Source organism: Zingiber officinale, chromosome 4A, assembly GCF_018446385.1.
Source record: "Zingiber officinale cultivar Zhangliang chromosome 4A, Zo_v1.1, whole genome shotgun sequence".
Lineage (NCBI taxonomy): Eukaryota > Viridiplantae > Streptophyta > Magnoliopsida > Zingiberales > Zingiberaceae > Zingiber > Zingiber officinale.
The window spans coordinates 7,386,467-7,408,957 of record NC_055992.1 but is presented as its reverse complement, the minus strand read 5'-3'; the positions used below and the strand labels follow the sequence as shown (position 1 = coordinate 7,408,957).

Sequence of the window (22,491 nt, the reverse complement as noted above, 5' to 3'; positions counted from 1 at the left end):
GGTAAGCTTCATTTGGTCGACTTTGTCGCCGTTAAATTTAGAGGTTGTGGAGATATACCAGAGCCTAGGGACAGCGGAGGAGGACGAGGAGACTTAGCCATGAAGAATAGAGGGGGAAGAAGATAAAAAGATTCGAAGAAAGAAAGGGAGAGAAGTTTACTGCACAGGAAATCACCGACGGAGAAAGAGGAGACGACGATGAGAGCGAGTAAGACGGTGAAAGGAATAGAAAAAATCGGGGGCTTAAAAATGTGGAGAGCAGTCGTTCTCAATCGTTCGATCAAGGGCTTTGGAAAAGGGGAGTTTATCGCGACCGTTGATTTTAAAAAAGCAACGATCACATCATTCCCAAATTGTCGTCTATCATATCACGTGTGCAGCGGCATGCGGGCACGCCACGTGACATTCTTCTACGGGAAGCATTAATGATAAAGCTAAGAACATGATTACGAGGCATGGCTGAGCGTGCCCAGCATTAATGGAAAAAGATTTGAGCGGTCTTCGAAAAATCAAGATGACATCAGCAACAATTAAAAACCACTACTGTCGGGAGCAGAGTTTAGCAGAGAATCAGAAAATTGGCTAAGTGTCTTCGCTTCAGCAGTCGAACGACCGCTATAAAATCAAATGTCTTCGCTTCAATAGTCGAACAACGGCTTTAAAGTCAAGTGTCTTCACTTCAGTAGCCGACTCTAAAACCGATGGTCTTCGCCTCAGCAGCCAAACGACGACTATAAAACAAAGGGTTTTTGCCTTAGCAGTCGAACTGTGGCTATAAAACCGAAGGTCTTCGCCATCAACAGTCGAACGACAATTATAACCCTCAGGACATCGTTTACAAGAGAGGGAATTCCAGGCCGCATCAACTGTCCAGTCAGTCGGACTTGTAGCCTCCTTCGACTAGACTTGAGGAGGAGGCTTGTAATCTGATAATAATAAGGGGCCCCACCAAAGGTAGGTCAAAGGAAGATCGGTTGTCGTGGAAGACAAAGACAAGTGGAGTATCCAGGTCGGCCCAGCGGACCAGATACAGCCGAGCGGACTGAGTACGACCGACCAGATGGTACCAGTTTTGAAGATAAGTAAGCTGGACTCTCCCCTGGGGAAATGACCCTCCGATAACAAAGCGATTTAAGCAGCAGCGGGTTTCACCGACCGGGCTATACGTCCAGTGAGAACGTATTAACAGAGGACAGTCATGAAGCAATGAAAGAGATGAGTCGGCAGACCCTGAGGACATCGCCGAGCGGCAGCAGCCCAACCGAGCGGACTCCGGTCGGCTGCACATGACCCCATCAAGTATCTTTTCATATCCTTTTGGGAGTTTGTGTCGCTGATAGTAGGGTATGTCCAATAAGCAATCACACTTTAGAAGCTTCCGAGCTGTCACATCAGAGGGTTGCATGGTTGTTTAAAGAATGGTGTCAAGGACACTTTTTGATCTGTCTCTTCCTAGGATACCTAAGAGGGCGTGCCTATGCCTTGAGATGCATGCACGAACATCATGTCGACACTATAAAAGGAGGTTCCTAGCTATAAGGAAAGATATGCGCAATTTCGTCTTCTACATTTACTTTTGTAGTTCTCCATTTCTTGAGATCATCGGATACTGACTTGAGCGTCAGAGGAGAAACACCCAGAACCCCTTCCCAGCCCGGCACTGACGTTTTTGTCTTGCAGAGCTACGTGGAGTCTTCGTCGCGTCAACTACACAACCACACCCCCAGCTTGCCATATTCGTTGGTTTTGGACAAGATCACACACATTAACTCCTTTCACGTTTGTTAAAAAAAAAGAATGATAAGCTCAGTTAGACTCATTGACTATCCCAAGCGGTGATCGGGCAGGTCCCACGGAAATTTCCCACCGGCCACCAAGGTAATCAGGAAGCGCACGCGACGGCCAGCCCAGAAGTCCAGTATCCTTTGATTACATCCCCCATTTGGAGGAAAAATTCCTACAAATACGTCGTAGCTGGGGTTCGAACCGCGGGTGCCTAGGTGACAATCTGAATGTCCTATTGTGGCATCATGGCCCCGGGGACAAAAATATAGGGGCTGACATTTTTTTTCTATTTTTAATTTTTAACTTAACTATCTCCGTTTCACCCGTCAAATAGGACATCAAAGGGGAAAATAAAAAAACAAAGAAAAAAAACATGAAAGTTGAAATTTGTAAAAGGAAAAGATTTCCAATTTTGACATATTCCAGAGAATACCTACAATAATGAAGCGGGAATTTACCGCAATCTAAAGGCACCGATAACTCCAGTCAGCACTTGGGGGACTTGAGAAGAGGCTCTACGAACTCAAGAAATTTATCGGATGCGTGCATCGATTAAGGGAAAGCGAGGAGGCAGCGCCAGGAAAGGGGGTTGCTGCAGCCCGATGGGAGAAGGTTGCTTCCTTGCGGGAACCGGCAGAAAAACTGCACAAGGTCCGAGGAGGAGGGGAGGGCAAAGAGACGGATCACAGAAGGGGGCTGCAGCGGCCGGTTAGAAGAAGTTCGTGGATTGGAGACCTAGCGAGAGTTGGAACTGCGATGAGGAGTAGGGAGAGGACGAATCAGCGGGGCGAAATGACGGCGGGGGAATCTCCGATCCCGGGATAAAACGGGGGATGGGTGCGGATGAAATTAGGTAAATGACCTCGCGCCGAAGCCGGGATCGAGCATGGTTTCGATCGCCGGTCGGGAAAGCCGACTACGTTCGCATCCGGTTCCGGAGAGGAGGAAAGCAAGCAGCCTTATTTAATTTTATATTTTACAAGAAAAGGTGTTATTTTATAAAATTCTGCATGACGCCCCTATATTTTTCAGAAGAACCCTCGTACTTTTAGCTTATACTTTGCATTCGCGCATGAGCTCATCCTTCTCTTTAGTCCCCTCGAGACGGTCTAATGGCTAGCATATGAGATATTACCATTATGAGGTCTGGAGTTCAAATCTCAGCAAAGCTGAGGTAAATGTCTCCCTTATGTGCTAGTCACTATTCCAAAGGTTAATAGTCGCCCGTAATTTACCTCCTTCGTGTTGACCCTAGGACGGGTTGGTGGAGGCGTTGGGGGCGAGCGTATTCACCTTTTGCCACCATGTGCTCATCCTTCTCTTTGATAGTGGGCCCGATAACGGACTGGAGACTGCACCACACCCTCTCCTTATCGTCATCTCCAATCCTCGATCCTGGAGTACGCGCAATCGCACATGCTCAAGGCTCTCATCGCATGCAGTCCCTTCGCCCAACCGCCAGTCAGAGCCCCCTTCAACAATCAACCTTTCCCTTTGCCTTCCCCTCTTGCGACGCGCTCATCCGAGGTGGTGCTTGAGTTTAGAGAGGATTTTGTCATCTTCCACGGCCTTCTCCTGTGTCCTGAAGGATGTTTGATACCTTCTAGAGTCACATGGGTGAGGTGTTTGAGCATTTCACATCCACTGAGAATCAATCTCAGACTTATTGACGGCGGCACTTTTGCATGAACCAACTATACTAGTCCCTCACACTTTTGCAAGTTGGTTTTGACATAAATATTGATGCAGAGCCGACCTTGACTTTTCAGGACCCTTGTGCGAAAAGAGAAAAGGGACCTATAGGAAAAAAATTATACCAACTTACAATTTAAATAAAGTTTAATAGAAAATTTTAAAAATTAATATATTTTCATTTAAAATATGATAAACTCTCTACAAAATATATTTATCAAGATTCTTCAAAAAATACAATACCGTACAAAATATATTTCTTAAGTTTCTCCAAAAAGTGTAATACCTATAAATTAAATACAAAAACAATAAGTATCAAATAATTATTAAAAAAATCTATATCTTCTAACATTTTGAGAAGTAAAATCATCAATAAGGTTTTCAAAATCAAATTTTTCTGACACCTCATTTTCGATACATATAATTGTCAAGACATTTATATTCAAGTCATTATCATCATCTTCACTCAATTCGTCTTGCTCATTCATTGCATGATTATGATCATCATTTTCTCTCAATTCTTCCTGCTCATTGATTACATTATCATTTAGTTCTTCTTGATTACTAAGTTGCTACTCATTGTTGTATAATCATTTAATTCTTTTTGACTTTCTTCTTATAATTCATCAATTGAATCTTCAATTGAAGAGTTAGTTTTAAATAACTTACAAAGAACACCTTTGTGAATTTTAATAATCTGTTCTACTCATTTTCTTTTGTTTTTTTTCCGACTCTAAGACTGATATTTCTTTGAAAACATGTTTGTACTACAAATTTTAAGTGTAAAAAAAAACATACAAAATCACCAACAAAGTTAATAATGAAATAAACACAAACAGTAAAAATAATAGTTAAAGAACAATAAAGCTTGGTGTATGCTTGAAGTAATTGATATAATCTATTCTATGATGATTAAAATTGAGATGATTTATTTTAACTCTTTCAACTCTGTATGAAAAATCAAAAACATTGGCTCCAATATAATATTAAAAATCAATATTAAATATTGACAATAAGAAAAAATATAAATAAGTAGGTAACTTACATTGTAAGTTTATATATTGATGAATGATGATATTGATGAAACTAAAATTTCAATTGGAGAATAAACTTTTCTAATTTAATTAGAAGAGATTCAAAGGAGAATAAAGAAAGAAATTAGTGTTTAGGATTTATACTTTACTCTTTAGAGTTGACTTCTATAAATAAATTAATAAAGAAAGAGTTTTATAAACAATAAAATCTTGGAAAGAGAAAAAATATCATATACCTTCCTTCTTTTTGCTTTCTATTATTTTTTAGATTTTTTTCTTAAATTTTAATAGAATATAAATATATATATATATTTGACCTTTATTAATATATATATATGGACATTTATTAAAATAATCTAATTAATTTTTTTAAGATTTTTATTAAAACAATCTAATTATATATAATATATATTATATATGCATGTCAAATTTGAGGCCCCTAAAAATCAGAGACTCTTAACCATCGTTCCTGGTAACATACCTCAGGATTGACCCTGTATGGGTGTTTTTGCCCAGGCACAGGGCATTCCAATGGCATTCATTCATTTTGAAGCCCTTTTCGGTGAAGCTCTAAGCTCCTTTTCTTATCAGCTACATCATCTTATATTTTTTGTCATGTTTGAACTGTGATTTTATTATGTTAAATGCTCCGTGCTTTATCAGGGATGGTTGGAGACACACCTGATCTACATGAATCTTAGTGGTGAATCTGTAAGTAGTCCCTGAACAGTTAAACTGAGTTGCAAATTACTTCATTGTCTTTTTTCTGGTAACTAGTCTATTACTCGATATATGTGAATTTGCCCCATTTATACCAAATTTGCTGATTGAACACATTTTAGGGAGATAACAAGAATGAATACATCCATTTGTGCAATTTTTTTTTCCATGTTCATGGAAAAGTTTATCTGGAGTTTGAGTTCTCTATTATCAATCTAATTTATGCAGCAGCAGCAGCATTTTTCTTGATAAGCATTGATTGTTTTGGTTGGTCCTTATCCAATAGCAAGGATTAACCTAGTATTTTAACAAATGCAATTGCTTCAACCTTGACTGTCTTGATGGACCATGGCACCACCAGTGATGTATGTTCTTCAATGAGCCAGATTGATGTTGCATTGCAAGAAGGGGTAAACATTCTGAAGACAAAGGGCTTAACAGAATGTGCAAGATCCACCAACACAGATCAGAAATGCAAACACATAAGGCTCCTTGATGTACCGGTGTAAGCTATGAAGCTACATCGACCGGGAAAGATATTCGGTAGCTGGATCGTATGCAGGCCTTTTGTCGTCAAACTACTAATCTCTCAAGAGGAATTAAGATGCTACAATCTTAATAATGTCTATTTACCATACTATTGAAGTAAAATTAGAGATGGGAGTTAGAAACATTTGTGTATTTGTTGCATCATTAATACGATCATGTTCATTGGATCAAACCAATATGACAACTCCATTATTCCTCCAATTTAATGGTTTTGTGGCAAATTAATCTCTCTTTAGTTTAACAAAAACACTTTGTAAAAAATAAGGTTATAATCAATGCATAAATTATCCATAAGAAGTTAAGGTGAGGTCGAGAGTCAAGCTGATGTGACGGTCAATCAAGATGAGATGGTAGTCAATGTCATGGAGTACGTATCTAGACAAACCACCTCTCAGAAGCAGGGTCTCCCAGCATAAACTCGGGCGGTCCCAGAGTCAGCCGAGCATATGGGATTTAGCTCCCTACTTCTTTTGTGCAAGTCTCTCAACATAAAGTCAGTCGAGCCCAGAGCCGGTCGGACATACGAGGCTTAGTTTCCTATTGTTGTACCTTAAGGTTGTTTTAATGTGATCAAACAAGTTAGGTTAGGTCCTGTTGTGTTTAACCTTATTTCTAAGTGTACAGGAATTTAGGAGCACAGGACGTTGAGTAAAAGACGCAGCTGGCGAGAAGGACGACACGAGAAAGAGCCAACGAACTCGGTGCGTCCGAGGGATGAGGAGCTGCGGAAGAGTGAGCAGGCGGACGAGAAGGAGGCGTGCGGCGTTTCCGAGAGACGAGAAGCCAAGAGCGGAAGCTTGCTCGAGAAGGTCGGAAGTTGGGTTATGATGAGCCCTATTCCAAATGGTCGAGATTACCTAAGCAAAAGGAAATTTTCAACGTTTACTTCAGAAAGATTTCATCAATTAAATATATTTAGAAATATATATTTAAATATAAATGGATACAAATAAGTATATATATTTGATTAAAAATATATTATTTTTATTTCAAAATTATAAGAAGAAAATAATAAATTGACATAAAACTTAACTAGTATGTGTTTTCTCAACCCGTGGGTTAATCCAAGCCCGTCGTGGATTAACCCGCATGAGTCGCGGGTCTAGGCGGGTCGGCACACGATGAGGCTTAAATTAATAAAATTTGAACCAACCCATTTAAATTATTTGGCGAGGTTGATCAACTCGACAGACCCAACTAAAATTGACGACTCTAATCAGTATCATCTTATATACCGAATAGAGAAAAGTGATGCATACACATGATAGAGAAATAAAAAATATAAGTTTTGATCGTATCAAATTATTCACATGGGATGTTATCTATTTTACATATAGAAAGAGAAAAATGTTGCATTCAGATATAAGAGAAATAAAAAAAATAAATTTTAATCATGTCAAATTATCACATTGGATATTATTTATAGTCACTCGTGCAAATATGTGTAGGGTATAATTCTAGAGCATGTGTGTGTATATATAAATATAGAGTAACGATAAATAATTAGAAAAAATTCTAAAAAAAATTAGGAATAAACATATAAATTTATAAATTTATGACACATTTTTTTTATTTTCATAAGCCTCATCATTTTATGTATTTCCCTGAGTTTTTTTTAAAAAAAAAAATCCACTCATGTTTTTATAAATATAAAAGTGACAGGAAACGTTTAACCTCGAGAATAAATGAATAATTAGTGCATGTTTTAACGTCAACGTCAAGGTCCCAAAGTCTCGCCATCTTGCTGAGGTCCATCCACCGAACCAAGGTGCGGCCCACTTCTACGGACCACTTTTTATTTTCCACCCGCAATTTTAATGATTCAAATTTCTGTTTAAATAAATACGCATATAAATTTTAAGGTAATATCGTTTTATGAATTTGTTTATAATTCTTTTTTGTTAAAGAAGATAGAACACAGTTCGACATCTACTTGATCTTATGAAGCTACTAATTCTTCCCGAATTCAATTGGGACTAAGGTTGTTGTTCGGCTGTCTCCGTCTCGGGCTCGATCGTAGCTCATTTTATCGAGTTGCCCAAAGTTGGATCCAAAATTGATTCTAGTGCCACCATATACACTGACAGTCTATTAACAATTTAATTAGATGACAGTAACATACAAAGCTTATACATTGTCTATTGGAGACACAAGACGAGCGAAAAAAAAAACTATAACCACCATTTTGTCATTTTGTAAAGCACACACACTGGCGCACCTGCCTCACTCCTCTCTCTCTCTCTCTCATTTTACTTTGCTACAAAAGTGGTAGAGGAGGAGCTCGAGTCCGGTGCACCGCCCGTCAGGTCACCGCCCGTCAGGTCACCGCCTTTCGCTTCCTGGGCCGGTGCAGTGTGATGGGATGAATCGCGCCTTTGTTGGAGAAACTTCGCTCGAGGCCGGTACTCCGCACTTCGTGCCGACCCGGAGATCAACATAGGCCGCCGAGATCTCCGGCGAGGGAGATGGCGGCGGCGATGGCGGCCGCCGCGTCTCGGAATCCTCCGCACAGGCGTAAGAGCGGCTCGGCCTCTCCGAATCGGGGAGATCCCCTCATCCCTCGCCGCTCGCCGCTGATCCCTTCCGAGAAGGGCAATGCCGGCGCTGCCGGCGGGAGGTGGACTCGGGCGAAGGAGATCGAGTCTCGGTATCTCTCGTCCTACGGTCCCGCCTCTTCGTTCTCAACCGTGACTTCGTTCTCTTCTTCGGGCTCTTCGTCGAGCGCGTGGCGTTCCCCGTCGCCGCTCCTGGCCGCGCGGCCCTCGACGCCGCGGGCATTGCCTCAATCCGCATCGCAGAAGCGATCCCACTCCGTGGATCGGGCGCGGCCTGCGACGCCTCGTGCCGCTTCGCGGCCGGCCACACCGGAGCCCTCTTCTTCGGCAAACCGTGCCCTCTGTATGACAACCCGGAGCCTCTCTGTGTCGTTTCAAGGGGAGTCGTTCTTTTACCAGACCAGCCGCGCTAAGACCGCCTCCCCCAGCCCTACCAGAAAGCCCACGCCTGAGCGGCGGCGATCTAATGCCAGTGCCGCTGCACCAAGGAAGAGTGGCGATCATTTGGAGAACTCGAAGCCCTTTGAAAACCATCATAGATGGCCATCCTCTAGAGTCCAACCGTCTAATTCGTTGGTTGATGGGTTGAATTATTCGTCTGACAAGAAAGAAACGAGCTTGGCTACCTTCAGGTTGCTCCAGCGATCAAGGATGTTTGATGACTGTGCGAGGAGGGCGTCGTTGGATGGGATTGATGTCTCAGCTTCATTCGATACGGATAGCTTCTCCTCTGGGAGCAGTTCGGGTATTCGCGAATCCAAATCGTCGTGCCAGGAAAAGGTGTCTCCCAGTTGGATCAATGTGCCAGCAAGGTTTTGCCAGGAGACAAGCAGGACGGGTAGGCATCCTGAACCATATTCTCCTGTTTCTTCACCAGATTCAAGGTCTGCGGGACAGCAAAAATTGAGTCTAATAAAGAAACCGTCGGTGGATGGCTCTTTGTCTTCTCCAAGGTCAGCTTCTTCACCTCTCCGACCCATGAGAACTCCTTCTCCAAGTAAGCTTGCTGCTTCAGCAACGAGGGGTTTAACTGCTCTTCGGACAAGAAGTAATGCTTCATTGGGTACCTCCCCGCTAAGTCACCCAGGCAATGCACCTTCAATCATAAGCTTTGCTGCTGAAGTGCGGAGAACAAAGAAAGGGGAAAATCGGATTGAGGAGGCTCACTCATTGAGGTTGTTTGATAACCGGCATTTACAGTGGCGATTTGTTAATGCCAGGTCTGATACTGCTCTTCTAGTGGAGAAACTAACTGTAGAGGTAACATGTTGATCTATTACAAAACATCCATTATTTTCTGTAGTTTAGGTAGTTTATCTTGGTTCCTTTCCTTTTTGTGTCTTTTCTCCAGCGCGGTATGGGAGGAATGTGGTTTTACTTCTTAAGTTGGTTACTCCACTAAGTAGTTTGCTTTGGCTCGAAATTGTGTTTGCATGTCCCTTTGCTGCATCGTTGGTGTTTCCATTCACTGTACTTTGCTTATTTATAAGAAATTATATTTTATTTGTTTGTGTTTTGAGTTAGAATTAAACTTCTCTTCCAATAAGAGTAAGTTTGGGACGCATACAAGCATCTTGAATCTTGAGTTGAAACTGTCCCAAAAAATCAGTCTTGCCTACTCATGTAATGCTGTCAGATTTGGCCACTACCAATATTTGGACAAATTTCCAAGTCTTGAAATCCATATATTTTAGAAGGAAAAAATTATGCTCATAGAATAACAGAACCTAATTAGTGTATTGAAATTAAAGTTCAAAAATGATATTTCAGTAGCCAAGACTACCAAATTTCAATTTCTTTGCCTCCTAATTTATTGCCGATGTTTTCTTTTGGGAAAACCAAATGTTCTCGATTGATCTGATTAATAGTCATTTACAAATTTCAAGGTTTAAAAGAATTGAATGAGGAAGGCCCACACGTCTTTAAATTTCATTTTATGTGCATGGCAAAGCAGGTTAAGATTGTTCGGTTCAAATATATCAGGAGATTGACAATGCAAGAAGGATTATATCAAATATAACATGACTGCTGGTTTTAAGGATTTTATTGCCTGGGTTAAATGGCATCAACCTATTTATACAACTTAAGTAGCTAGATGAATTGTTATTCTTCCTTTTTCTAGTTTACCTTGATATTTTATTTCATTATCAAGGACAAAAAAAATGAAGTGTTTTAATGGTATTTTGGGAATAAGAAAAAAGGCAATGCAAAAGATACTTTCCTACATGGTTAAGATCAAAAAATTAAAATTAAAATCTCTACAACTGCTATAACCCTCCAGTCCAAAAGGAAAGGTATTGCATGTAATCATCTCATGACAATGAAATTGTATTCAAGGTCAGTGTTTTGTATAATGTTAAAACGATTGAATAATGTCATAAGAAAATAAATCGTTATTATAGCTTAGATATAGCATTGATTTTATTTAGCCTACTAACTTTGATTTATATTGGTTGTATGTGTTTGGTCACATTTAGTTACACCGTTCTCATTCTTTTTGTGTGCCCAAAAAAGTCTAGTTATTTCATTTGTGATCTCAAGATTTTGATTCTCTCTTCCATGTCAACGAAATTTGGTGATGATCTATTGCCTAATGCTTATGTTTTGGTATTTCCAGAAAATTATCCATAATGCATGGAAAACTATCACAGAGTTGCGTGATTCCATCACTATTAAAAGGATCAAGCTACAACGTCTGACCCAACATTTAAAGCTATTTTCTATTCTTAAGGGGCAAGTAAGTCTTTGTTTTAAGTTTGATTTTATCGTCTGCAGGTTGCTCTTATCATTCTTCATGCCTCTCTTATAATTAAATAAACAGATCCAGTAACTTGATTAATGGATCATCAGTAAAGAAGTCAACCTATCTGTATCTTGTTTACCTTATTGAATGTCAATGAATTCTTGTCATGAACAAACAAATGGTGCTCAGAATATACAGAAAAAATCGCTCATGTCATATGCAGTTCCAGCTCATGATCCCAAACTGACAGATTAACACGTCTTCTAGGAATCTATCATCATCATCATCTAGAAATTAGTGTTGACCATGATCCCAAAGTGATAAACTAACACCTCTAGGAATCTATTGGGGATGACAACATCTATTTTATCCCTGAATTGAACTCTATGTGGGACTATATAATAATAGTATTTAAATTTTTTATATCATTTATAATTGGATGAACTAGATTTTCATTTGGTCACCCTCTACACCTAGCACCTTCTCAACTCTAATTAATAGTTCCTTTCCTTTCCAACAATCTGCTTTTTATCCCATTAATATTTGTCTTCTTCAGTATGATCACTAGGATCATGCATATTATGTTTGCATTGGAGAAAGCTAACAAAATCAAATTATACATTATCTCTTACACAAAAATAATTTGTCATTTTAAATGGGGCTAGAAACATACCAATATATAATTCCCTCTTTGTTTTATGTCAGCAGACTACATCTTAGAATATATTGGGGAAGATCTAAGTGATTCATGTTCAAACCATGGAACTTAATTGGCACTAGGTCTACCAGTACACACCTACCTTATTATTTGGCACACTATATTTAATGAAGAAAAGATTGGGTTAACTTTACACACAATAAAAACAAAAAGAAAAAAGGTCGTCTACCATGTGGTATGACTTTAGATGAGATAATCCTGAAATGTTGAAACTATGAGAGACAAATCCTATTTGGTTTGGTCATATTTGATAGGCAGGCTGTGCAGGTCAATACTCCAACTAAGTTTGATTGAACTTCACTTGTCCTGCTTCTCTCTAAGTGCAAGGTCAGTACTCCAATTAAGCTTTCATTGAACTCCACTTGTCCTACTTCTCTCTGAGTGCAAGGGTCGCGGTCATGCATTTCAATTGATCTGACAAACCTCAATAACTCTTTGTATAATCTACTGAGAAGGGTACAAATGACCTTTGATATTTCAGGCTCCATTTGGTCCAAATAACCTCTTGACATAGATCTGACTTCTGGATGTCTGTTTTCCAAAAAATGTGATGTTACTTCCATACCAAATATGGTGGCCACGGGACAACTAGTGGGATATATTATTAAAACCATCAGACTGATGCGCCACACTGCTCAATGTGTCATGCTATATGGCAAGTAAGTCGGCTAAAATTGCTTGTGCTTAACTATCTGCAAATCATAGAGGAGGCTCATTGTAGTTCTGTGTATTCCATGCAATCCTAGATAGATCATATGAGGTGCATTCTACTCTTAACAAATGGGGTCGTTTATGTCAAGAAACCTTAGTAATATTTTACATTATAGATGTATAATCTGATACTATTAGTTTAAGGAAAATTTTTGCAATAGATGATAGTGGATAAGCTGCTGGTTCTTTTTTCCCCCTATTATTGGCCTTGAACAGATAGTTCATACTTCAAAATTCTTTCCTGAATAAAAGCAATATTTTCCTTGTTTTTGATTTGTATATGAGTTGTTTGTACTTGAACATATCACAACATGGTTGATGTAGATGGCCTCTCTGGAAGAGCTGTTAATTTTGAAGAGAGATCATTCAAGCTCATTATCAGGAGCTACTGAAGCACTGAAGGCTAGCACACTTCGTCTTCCTATAGTTAGTGGAGCCAAGGTTTGCATTTCCTGAGTTTTCATGTTCACAAATAAATTCAGAAATCTCAATCAAACTTTGGTTGCAAACCGTTGAGCAGGCAGATATCCTGGAAGTCAAGGATGCTGTTGGTTCAGCACTTAATATGATGCAGGTTATGGGATCTTCAATATGCTCTCTATTATCTAAGGTGACTATCTCTAGTACATTCCTCATGCCATACTCTTGGTTGTTCTAATTCTGGCGTGTTCCACTTTCAATTTCTAGCAATTGCCTGTAAATTCCTTTTCCCAGTTTATTCTTGACACAGCCATTTGCATTGATTTGTTGTCATATACAATCACTTGGTCAAAAATTGGTGAACAAGGTTTCTGATACAAGCCAGTGAGCGTTAGTTGCAAAGTTAATATATACAATAAAAATCTTGGGCGACTTAAATTGTAAGTTAATTCTTGTTGGAGACGTATCAGATGTTCACATGTGGTATACCTCTCTGGTAAATACCAAGTATAATCCATAAGATAACTAAAAGAAAAGTGTCACAATATCTAAAGAGAGTGTAATCTTTAAGAGTTTTTTCCTAGCTTATTATTGGTTGACAATATATAATCCAGTTTATGGACTATTTTTATCAAACATCAGCTTATGATTAGTGTAAATTGGAAATTAGGTTCATTTAAGAAAGCTTTTAGAATCTTCTGTACGTCTTTTGTAGCACATCTTATCACAGATTTTAGATGCTTTTTAGTTGCTTTTTTTCCATCTTGGGTCTGCTTCACACTTCTTCTAGTTGCATTTTACAGAACCTTATCTTCATTGTATCCATCTACTTGATTAATTATTGTTCTCTTTTTCCCTACTGTTAGTTCTTCAATGTCCCGCCAACAATATCCTGGTTCATATTGGTTACACAATTTCCCGAGTGAACTTCTATTGTGTCTGTCTGACCTGCTCCTATGACTTACATTAACTTGTATTAGCATTCAACTGTTCTGAAATTACTAATAATAACCCACTATAATAACTTCATGCATTTGTTTTTTGGTACAGGTAGAGGGTGTGAGTAGTTTTGCTTCCGAAATTACTAAACTAGTTCTGCAAGAGCAAGCGCTTCTCTCCCGATCAAGAAATCTCTTGACTACCCTTGCAGCTCTGCATGTAAGTTTGACCTCCACACCCCTGGTACGAGTTCTATAGTGGAAAATGATTTACTGTTCTAACCTCCCTTGGTTATTTTTACCTCAAATTCATGAACCAGGTAAAGCAGTGCAGTATCCAAGGGCATCTTTTACAACTAAGACGAATAGAAAGCGAGAGATAAAGCACAGGGAATATTCAATTACCAAACTTGTGATCACTAACATGACAGCAAACTCCTCTTTTTTACATCTGGAGCATTGTGAAGGTAATAAAGTGTGAAGAAATGTTTGCTTGATGAAAAGTGAGTGCTTTTGTACTACTTGTATCGTCTTTCCTTGCCTATTTATGTAACTTCTTTTTTGTTTTATATTCTTTTCCTCTGTTTTTTTGGTTCTCTCTTTCTGATTGTATTGTTGTGTCACCGAACCCCATACAGAACGTGTATTTGTTATGCTGATCAAAGAGAATGTCATGTAAAAAGTGTTTGTTGCTACTTATGAGGGACGTGCTTGCTTCGGTATCTAACTTGTGCCAAAATAATTTCATTGAGTAATTAGTAATGTTCATAATTAAAAATAAAATAACAAATTTAAAAATATTGAATTTTAAAAATCCAATGAACATTTTAGAATTAAGGGTGCGTTTGATTCGGGGTTATTCTTGATAACCTTGGTTATCCATCCAAGGTTATCAGCAAAAATCTTGTTTGGTTTAGGTATTCGATGATTCCCAAGTAATGTTTCATGCCCGACACGTCAGCAAAAGGGTCATGCAGCCCAGAATCGGAAAACCTCAGAAAACTAAGGTTTTTCTTGATTCCGGGGTTAACGAATTTTTTTACCAAAAATACCCTCCGATAAGAAAAAACATGAAAAAAAGAGAAAAAAAAGTAAAAAAAATATTAAAAAATGTAAAAAAATAAAAGAAAATGTTTTAAAAAATAAATTTTAAAAATTTATTTTTTTTAAAATAAATAATTTTTAAAAATAAAAAAATTTAAAAATATAAATTTTAAAAATAAAAAATTTAAAAAATAAATAAAAATTTAAAAAAATTTATTTTAAAAAAAAATAAAAAATTTAAAAATTTTAAAAAATTTAAAAAATTTAAAAAATTTTAAAATAAAATAAATAAATAAATATTAAAATTTAAAAATGTAAAATATATATATATATATAAATATAAATAATATAAAAAAATATAAAAACTTTAAAAAATAAAAAAACACATAAAAAAAGTAAAAAAAATATAGAGAAAAAAGAAAAGTAAAAAAATATTAAAAAATAAATAATAATAATAATAATAATAATAATATTATTATTATTATGTATAGCTGTTTTGTAACTAAGGGTAATACGGTAAAATATTAAACTAGGGTATTCATTAAAACCTTCAAACAAATAAATTTTTGTTGCATTACCTAGGTTGAACCAAACAACATTGGTTATGTTTTATTCCCCATAACCTTAGTTATGTGATTACAAGGTAATCACATAACCAAGGTTATACATGATGACTTGAACCAAACGCACCCTAAGGGTTATCCATAGAGAAACAAAATAACAAAATTCCTTTCGATATACTACGTTTTGTAGATTTACCCTCATGCAATAGAGAAATCAAATCCCGATCCTTTACGTAATTGCTCGCGATGATTCAGAATACACAAAGAAAATTAATTGAAAAAAAATATATATAGGTGATTATAATTCTGCAAAAAAACAAACTACAAGAATTGAGCACCCTGCTTTAGATAACAAAAGGCCAAAGGACCAAACTATCGAGGAAGCAGAGACCATGCTGCAAAATGTCGCAGAACAAATTACATAAATTGCAAACAATAAGCCTTCCCAATCAGATTGGATCCTGTGGCTTGTTGTTATAGAATCTACTACTCATCAGACCCATTATTGGATTGATGTAGCATATGATAAAGGCAAACTATAAGCTTGAGAAAAGAAAATTGTTTATTAGCCTCATTATGCCCATGTTTGTTTCAGCACAAACCAGCAGCATCATTATATTATGTAGAAGATTTTTTTAGTTTCAGTCGTCTTCAGGAATTAGATGGCCTTGTTTCCTTACCTGCAAACAGAACGTTCTCGACGTTAGTCGAACATAATTTGTATCATTTATATATAACGACTATCTTGAAACTTTAAACAGCAAAAACATATTGTTTCATTAAGCCAAACTGCGATTGCCCCGACCATTTAGAATCACCTACATTAATTATCAGAGAATTTATCAAATTGTTCATCTTCGTTTTTGAATTGATCAAAAGGCATATGTAACTTTAGTATTTACCAAAGGGAGTACTTTTTTAAGTACACTTCCAGTTCTACCTCCTAACAAATCTAACTTTTTATGCATTTTTTTCCTCTATCATTTTTCTCTCCTATGCATGCAACTTCCTGATTATTTTTTCTTCTCTCTTCTCTTTCTTTCCTCTTTGCATAGATGAATAACATTTTATAAGGTTTAATTGAGTTTTTTTATAACATTTAAATATATTTGGATAAACTGAAATAAATAATGATTTATTAATGGACCTAGAGAATTCCGATTGCACCCGTTTCAGTTCCTATGGATTTCTGAGGTTGCAAGGAGTTCAAATATGATATTCATTGTTTATTTTGGCTTCTCGGAGGTATTAAAATGTAATAAGGAATAATCGTCAAAATTTTCAACGTTGAACCTGATATGGAACATGGATCTGATATGATCTCTCCAAATATAGTTAAATGCTATAAAAAATCAATTAAACCTTATAAAATATTATCCATATGTTATTCATCCATGCAAAGAGGGAAGAAAGAGAAGTTGCATGTATAGAAGAGAGGAAAGAGAAGAGAGAGGAAAATGATTGAAAAAAAATGATGAAAAGGTTAGATTTATCATGAGGGTAGAACGGGAAGTGCACTTGAAAAGGTGCTCCCTTTGGTAAATACTAAAATAACATACACCTTTTGATCAATTCAGAAACGTAGATGCACCATTTGGTAAATTACCATTAATTATCTCACAAAAATCAATAATATTTAAATTAATTATATAAATTTTAAGTAATTACATTGAACACTATTTTCCTTAGCCTCACTCTATCCCTCGGAATTAATTATACTCTAATAATAGATTTAACCATTCTAACTACAAATTTTGATAATCGTTTTAATAGATTCAACCAATTTATTGAATAATATGATCATCAATCGGAGCTATACTAATATAATCACACTATTCTGTCCAAGGCCTGACTGAATAACTACGACATGATCAATCATACATAGCCTCTATGCAACGTGTCAATATAAACAAACATGAAGGAAAGAAAATGAGAGGGAAGAAGCTACATGCATAGCTTAAAAATAGAGCAAAGCACCTGAGCTAGCTTCCGATCCTTGTTCATCTTTTGAGTCCAACCTTTGTCATCTGATTTGGAGATCTGCAAAGAAAACATAATTGTGTTAGCAAGATAACATAATTGTGTTAGCAAGCAAAGTACACCAAACTAGATATAACCATAAGTAAATGAGAGAAACAACCTCATTCAAGTTCAAAAGCAATAAGATGGAAAACAATAATATGATCCAAAACATCGCTAAATTGGCCATGGTGATAAAAGGGAAGAAACGAATAATAAAGTATCATTTTGAACTCAATAATTTAATTTCATTGACTTTTGGTGTTGTAGAGCTTTGAGACATTTGTTTACAAAAGATTGTCAAATGTCTCAGCAGCAGTTACACTGGGAAAAAGCCACTACAAGTATATTTCTAGCACTCTAAAATGGAAAAATAAATAAAACATTATTCATGAGTTCAAGTGCCACATTCTATAAACCAATCGTTTTTTGTAGCAAAAAGAGCACATCGCATGAAATAGAAGAACTATATGAGAATTGCCTACTTCACAATACTACCTCGACATCAAGCTGCATATCATCAATTTAGAGTGCTCTATATATCTTTCATCATGGAGCTGTGTGTACTTCATACCATTGGGATTGCCAAGGTCATTTTTTTATTCACAATACAAAGGATAACTAAATATAAATAATTCCCATGAGCAAAACAAAACCAAGCAGGCTAATTATGCAATTAGAATAGATCCCACACCAAAAAGTCCTAAAATCAATAACTAATCCTGCCAACTTTACCAACATAAGAAATGAAAAATGTGTCAAGGAAAAAAAACAAAAGGAATAGCAAAGCAGGACAAAGTACTGGCAAGACCTTTGTATATCACAATAGTATAGACTAAAATATCATTAAACCAGATAAGAACTACGAATTTTCCATAAGAGAAACCAAAACAAACCTTTTTCCTTGTCGATAGCATCCCCATCCTATCTTGTGCAAAGTCAAAAACATCATGAAGTAGTTCGTTATCCTGTTTAAACCACAAGGAAACATCAATTTGAACATGTGAAGATGCTTATTGTGGAAATGAACACACAAAACAGACTAAATTTAAACCTGTGCATGCTTCAGAAAGCCTTTCCCAAGGAAACCTTTCAAGAAGTTCAACTGCAGAGCAAATAACAGATGAAGTTCATCATAAGGTACATTTTAGACTCAGACACATAAAAGAAGCAATTAATACTTGTAACATCTGAGCCCACGTGGAAGTCGTCAAAAATCGCTGTTTTCTTGAAATCTTCAGCAATGTTTCAGGACAATCACCAGTCTGGACAAAAAACAAACCTCAATGGAACAAGTGGTAAATAGCAGACTCAAGAGCACAAAGAAATGCAAATAACCTCCACAAAATCCAAAAACTTCTGGAATAATTCTCGTTGATCATTGAGATTTTTCTTGTCAGTGCCCTTCCCACCAGCTTCAGTTGAGAGGTCACAGGCTCTTGCTAATATCTTAGCCTTCAAACCTTGCAAATGATGAAATGCTCCATGTTTTGAAATCTCACGTTCAAGCTTATCAATGTTTGTGTCTTCTCTTTGGAAATTCATATCAAGTATCCCCAGCTCAAAGAAAAGGCCTAATGCTTCTCCAGCAGCAATTCGGACAGAACGATCTGGGTCTTCTAGAAGATTATAAAGGAACGAAATCGACCTGAAATCATGTATCCTTTTAGAGTACTAGTAGTTTAAACAATAAAACCAAGCATGAGGTAAAGTCTCCATACTCTTTCCAGCTATCAGGATTGATTCTCCAACTACTGATAGTTGTCAAAAGAAATGACCATGCAGAAATGGCAGATGATAATACAGCTGAGTCTGGCTTTTTAACTGAACCTACCTGCAGAAAAAGGTAAAAATAGTGAGTTTATGTGAAGGATATAACAACAGAGGACAAGAATGGTTGAAAGAACACCATACTTACATTAGGCCCTGACTTGGGATAAATTACTTGCCATATGATCTTCAGGGACCCCTCAGTTTCAATCAGATCATTTGCACCTATAAATGTTACAAGGGCTAGGCAATCTATCACCTGCATACCATTTCACATAAGATTAGAGAAGTTACAAAGAACCATGTCTGAGCTACCAGGAAGGTAGCTAAGGCACTCAACAGAGGCATAGAGCATACTGCTTTTTTCTTTGTCTTATCTGACCCTGATACAAGGGCCTGAGAAAGTGGGTATATTGATTCTTCCATAATTTCATGAGCCTTATTTCCAGCCCCAACAGTGATGGCCAGCAATCCTTAAAAAAAAAAATTAAAAAAATAAAAAAAAATAAGAAGAAGAAGAAGATTATTAGACAAGATTGAGCATTACCTATGGTTCGAGAAGCTAAGCAAGCCTCCTTGGAAGAACCCTTTTTTATTGAAGCTAGATACTGATGTAGCAATGTAATACATCTGAGGCAGATCATAAAACATACCAACAAATTTAGAGAATGTACTCCTTGCCGATGGAGTACAGACACAATGCCTTCTCAATTATAAAGCGTGCATCAATTACCAAGCTATTTTACAGACTGAGGTCATAGAGAATGTAGTGACCATAATTTCAAACTTCAAATTTGAAAAGCATTTCCACTGGAATACAAATCTATGATGCTAGAAGACAGAGGAGTAATTCTAACACGCTTATAATCTAACAATATGTGGAATATGTATAGTGCAATAATCTTGATCGCTGACACAAAAAATTACCAGCATATTTAACAATACTTACAGTTTGCACTTACTTATTCTCAGTAAATGGAAGGAGGACCTGCCCTTCAAATGCCTCAGCAAGCCCCAGCAAAGCTGTCTCTCTCACAGATCCCCTTCAACATAGAATCAAATTTCATAAGAATGCTTCAACCTTAACTCAGTGATATGTGATAAGATCAAAAACATAGCACAAAAAAATATAAAATACAAGTTTGCCATGCATACAATTAGATGCACGATCAGCTTTTAAATGAGAAAACCAGGCAATTAGCCTAAAACAGGGCAAAATCACTAACACAATATCACTCCAAAAAACTAAGTTTTAAGGTGAATACTGCACCACTAACGCATACAAGCCTGTTGACAACTCAAACAGATATTACAGGCACACACACCTCCAATTATGCAAGTAATACTTATACCTTGATATGGCTACTATATGTGAGAAATCACTAACATGAAAAACTCATTTATCCGACGAAAATTTTAATGCCCATGGTTTGCAAAAAGGTGCCAAATAGATATGAATAAGGCCCAACTAAAACTAATAAGTAATAATGCACATCTGGAACACTGTCTGATATTGTAATAACTAAAGAAAAAATAAATCTCACTCCTAAGAGCTCTTTCCATAAACTATGGAGAGGGGGAATCTTAGGCATAAGATATATTGCACACAAAATATATTTCCAGGTGAGATACGCCTGGTGGCAAACTTTAAGGATAATTTGAACTGGTTCAAAATATTGTTCACGTAACATTCTTTTTTCAAGAATAACATCTTTTGTTGAAAAGGTAACCCTACGCTATTATTAGTTACAAAATACTCTCACATTTTCTAAAGTGGCAAGTGTAAAATGTTGTCCAACCTGCTAAAAGAGACTGGCTATCCTACATAAATCATCACATTTTTAACTGTTTATGGTTGCAACAGAGGAACCCAAAAATCTAAAACAATTTTGTGGGAACCTAAAAGCAATACTTGCCAACTGTTCCCGAATGTTGTTCAGATATCAAGAAGGTATACCATTCAATTCAAAGGGAAATGGTCATGTTTACATATATCAAGCAAGAATCTAGAACAAGATTATTCCCCTACAGAAATCAGTTCAGGAAAACAAGGTAAGAATTAATATAAGACAGTTGGGAAAGAAACAGAAAACACGGAGATTTACCTCTTCTCGTAGAGAGCATCGATATATTTTTCGAGTTGGAAATCTATGGAGTTCACATGTTCTGTTTCGTTAGCCATCGTTGGCTCCGAGAAAGTCGTCGAATCCGAACTCACGCTATCGGCATCGCTACCGTCGAATTGGTCCGCACCAGCCTTTCGCCAGCTGACTGCATGACCAAAAACACAAGATTGCTTCGTTTACTCTAAACCCTCCCTTCTAAAAAAAAAAGCGTGACTCGATTCAAGAATTCGAATAGCTTCGTAAGAATTCACCTTTACCCATGACGAAAGCTTCCGAAACGTCAGAATCAGAGCTCCCGGCGCCGGATCTGAACCTAAGCAGGAGGAAACCCAAAACTACAAAGGGAATCAAAGGCTAAAGGAGCTTGCAAAAAAGGAATCGCCAACGGGCAGCTGCCAATCAAGCAATCAATTGGGCTGGCGAAGCAAAAATCCATGTGAGACCTCGACGGAAGGGAGCGAAAGGGGAGGATAAGGATTTAGGGAGGAGCCGACGAAAGAACGAGAAGGCGGTGGATGATGGAGGATTCAACCCTAGAAAAGGCGAGATCGAGAAATGGCTAGGCGGAATATACGTGATACCTTGTGGATGCCGTGCGTGGACTGGAATATACGGCTACAAAAGTGTTCTTACTAAAATACCCTCCCTTTATTTTGTTATTTTGGTTAAATTGTCATTTAGCAGACGGAAAATAATCTCTTTTTTTATCTTTGTCGCTGACAAATCTCTCTTTTTGTTTTTTGGAAAAAAAACAAAAGGACATTTTTATTTGGATATAATATGAATTTATAGGGGTTATAATATGAATATTTTAATTCTGATGGACACGTATAATAATTATAATTTATAATTCTTACATTATGGATATATAATCTTTACTTAATATTATATCAACAGAAGCACTCCAATTCTCGTAACAAACTGTATTATCGTAATTACAATTTATAACTTTTATAATATAAACATTTCATTTTAATCAACACCGATCAATATTAGTTATCATTATGTAACTATAAATTTATATTATTATAATTTAGAAATTATCCTCGGATTTGCTCAACTGGTTGGTGCATGGATAATGACGTTATTACTCATTGACTGAGG

At 37.0% G+C, this 22,491-nt stretch overlaps 3 protein-coding genes across 6 annotated transcripts in view; 1 reads left to right on the top strand and 2 right to left on the bottom strand.

Annotated features, from left to right (window-relative positions):
- LOC121969460 (transcription initiation factor TFIID subunit 4b-like) overlaps positions 1–2,737 on the bottom strand; it is a 35,285-nt gene extending 32,548 nt beyond the window's left edge. For all 3 annotated transcript variants that reach the window (XM_042519575.1, XM_042519573.1, XM_042519574.1), the window contains exon 1: positions 2,244–2,737. The gene's annotated coding sequence lies outside the window, so the exon portion shown is untranslated. The remainder of the gene's footprint in view (positions 1–2,243) is intronic.
- A 5,277-nt stretch (positions 2,738–8,014) lies between these two features.
- LOC121969459 (QWRF motif-containing protein 2-like) lies at positions 8,015–14,564 on the top strand. 2 transcript variants are annotated; one of them, XM_042519572.1, is made up of 7 exons: positions 8,015–9,173; positions 9,294–9,595; positions 10,953–11,072; positions 12,832–12,948; positions 13,028–13,117; positions 13,978–14,085; positions 14,186–14,564. In XM_042519572.1, exons 1-7 carry the CDS (start codon positions 8,246–8,248, stop codon positions 14,246–14,248), a joined length of 1,728 nt encoding a protein of 575 aa, XP_042375506.1. In that variant the 5' UTR covers positions 8,015–8,245; the 3' UTR covers positions 14,249–14,564. The 2 variants fall into 2 exon arrangements, with proteins under 2 accessions (XP_042375506.1, XP_042375505.1); XM_042519571.1 differs by having other exon boundaries at positions 8,016–9,595.
- A 1,178-nt stretch (positions 14,565–15,742) lies between these two features.
- Positions 15,743–21,972, bottom strand: LOC121969458 (interferon-related developmental regulator 2-like). The gene is made up of 13 exons (XM_042519570.1): positions 21,639–21,972; positions 21,367–21,532; positions 20,224–20,304; positions 19,809–19,891; positions 19,619–19,734; positions 19,410–19,520; positions 19,213–19,325; positions 18,830–19,139; positions 18,673–18,756; positions 18,546–18,596; positions 18,388–18,459; positions 17,450–17,512; positions 15,743–16,152 (listed from the first exon to the last, which is right to left on the bottom strand). The coding sequence occupies exons 1-13, from the start codon at positions 21,646–21,648 to the stop codon at positions 16,114–16,116; spliced, it is 1,299 nt and encodes a 432-aa protein (XP_042375504.1). The 5' UTR covers positions 21,649–21,972; the 3' UTR covers positions 15,743–16,113.
- Positions 21,973–22,491: the final 519 nt, after the last annotated feature.

Excerpts from the sequence above, each read along its gene's own strand:
- LOC121969459 (XM_042519571.1), top strand. The coding sequence starts at position 8,246 with ATGGCGGCGGCGATGGCGGCCGCCGCGTCTCGGAATCCTCCGCACAGG. Across the intron at positions 9,596-10,952 it reads TGGAGAAACTAACTGTAGAG|AAAATTATCCATAATGCATG; the intron begins GTAACATGTTGA and ends TGGTATTTCCAG. Across the intron at positions 11,073-12,831 it reads TTTCTATTCTTAAGGGGCAA|ATGGCCTCTCTGGAAGAGCT; the intron begins GTAAGTCTTTGT and ends TGGTTGATGTAG.
- LOC121969458 (XM_042519570.1), bottom strand. Across the intron at positions 20,305-21,366 it reads GATGCTCTCTACGAGAAGAG|GGGATCTGTGAGAGAGACAG; the intron begins GTAAATCTCCGT and ends TCTATGTTGAAG. Across the intron at positions 19,326-19,409 it reads ATCCCAAGTCAGGGCCTAAT|GTAGGTTCAGTTAAAAAGCC; the intron begins GTAAGTATGGTG and ends CTTTTTCTGCAG.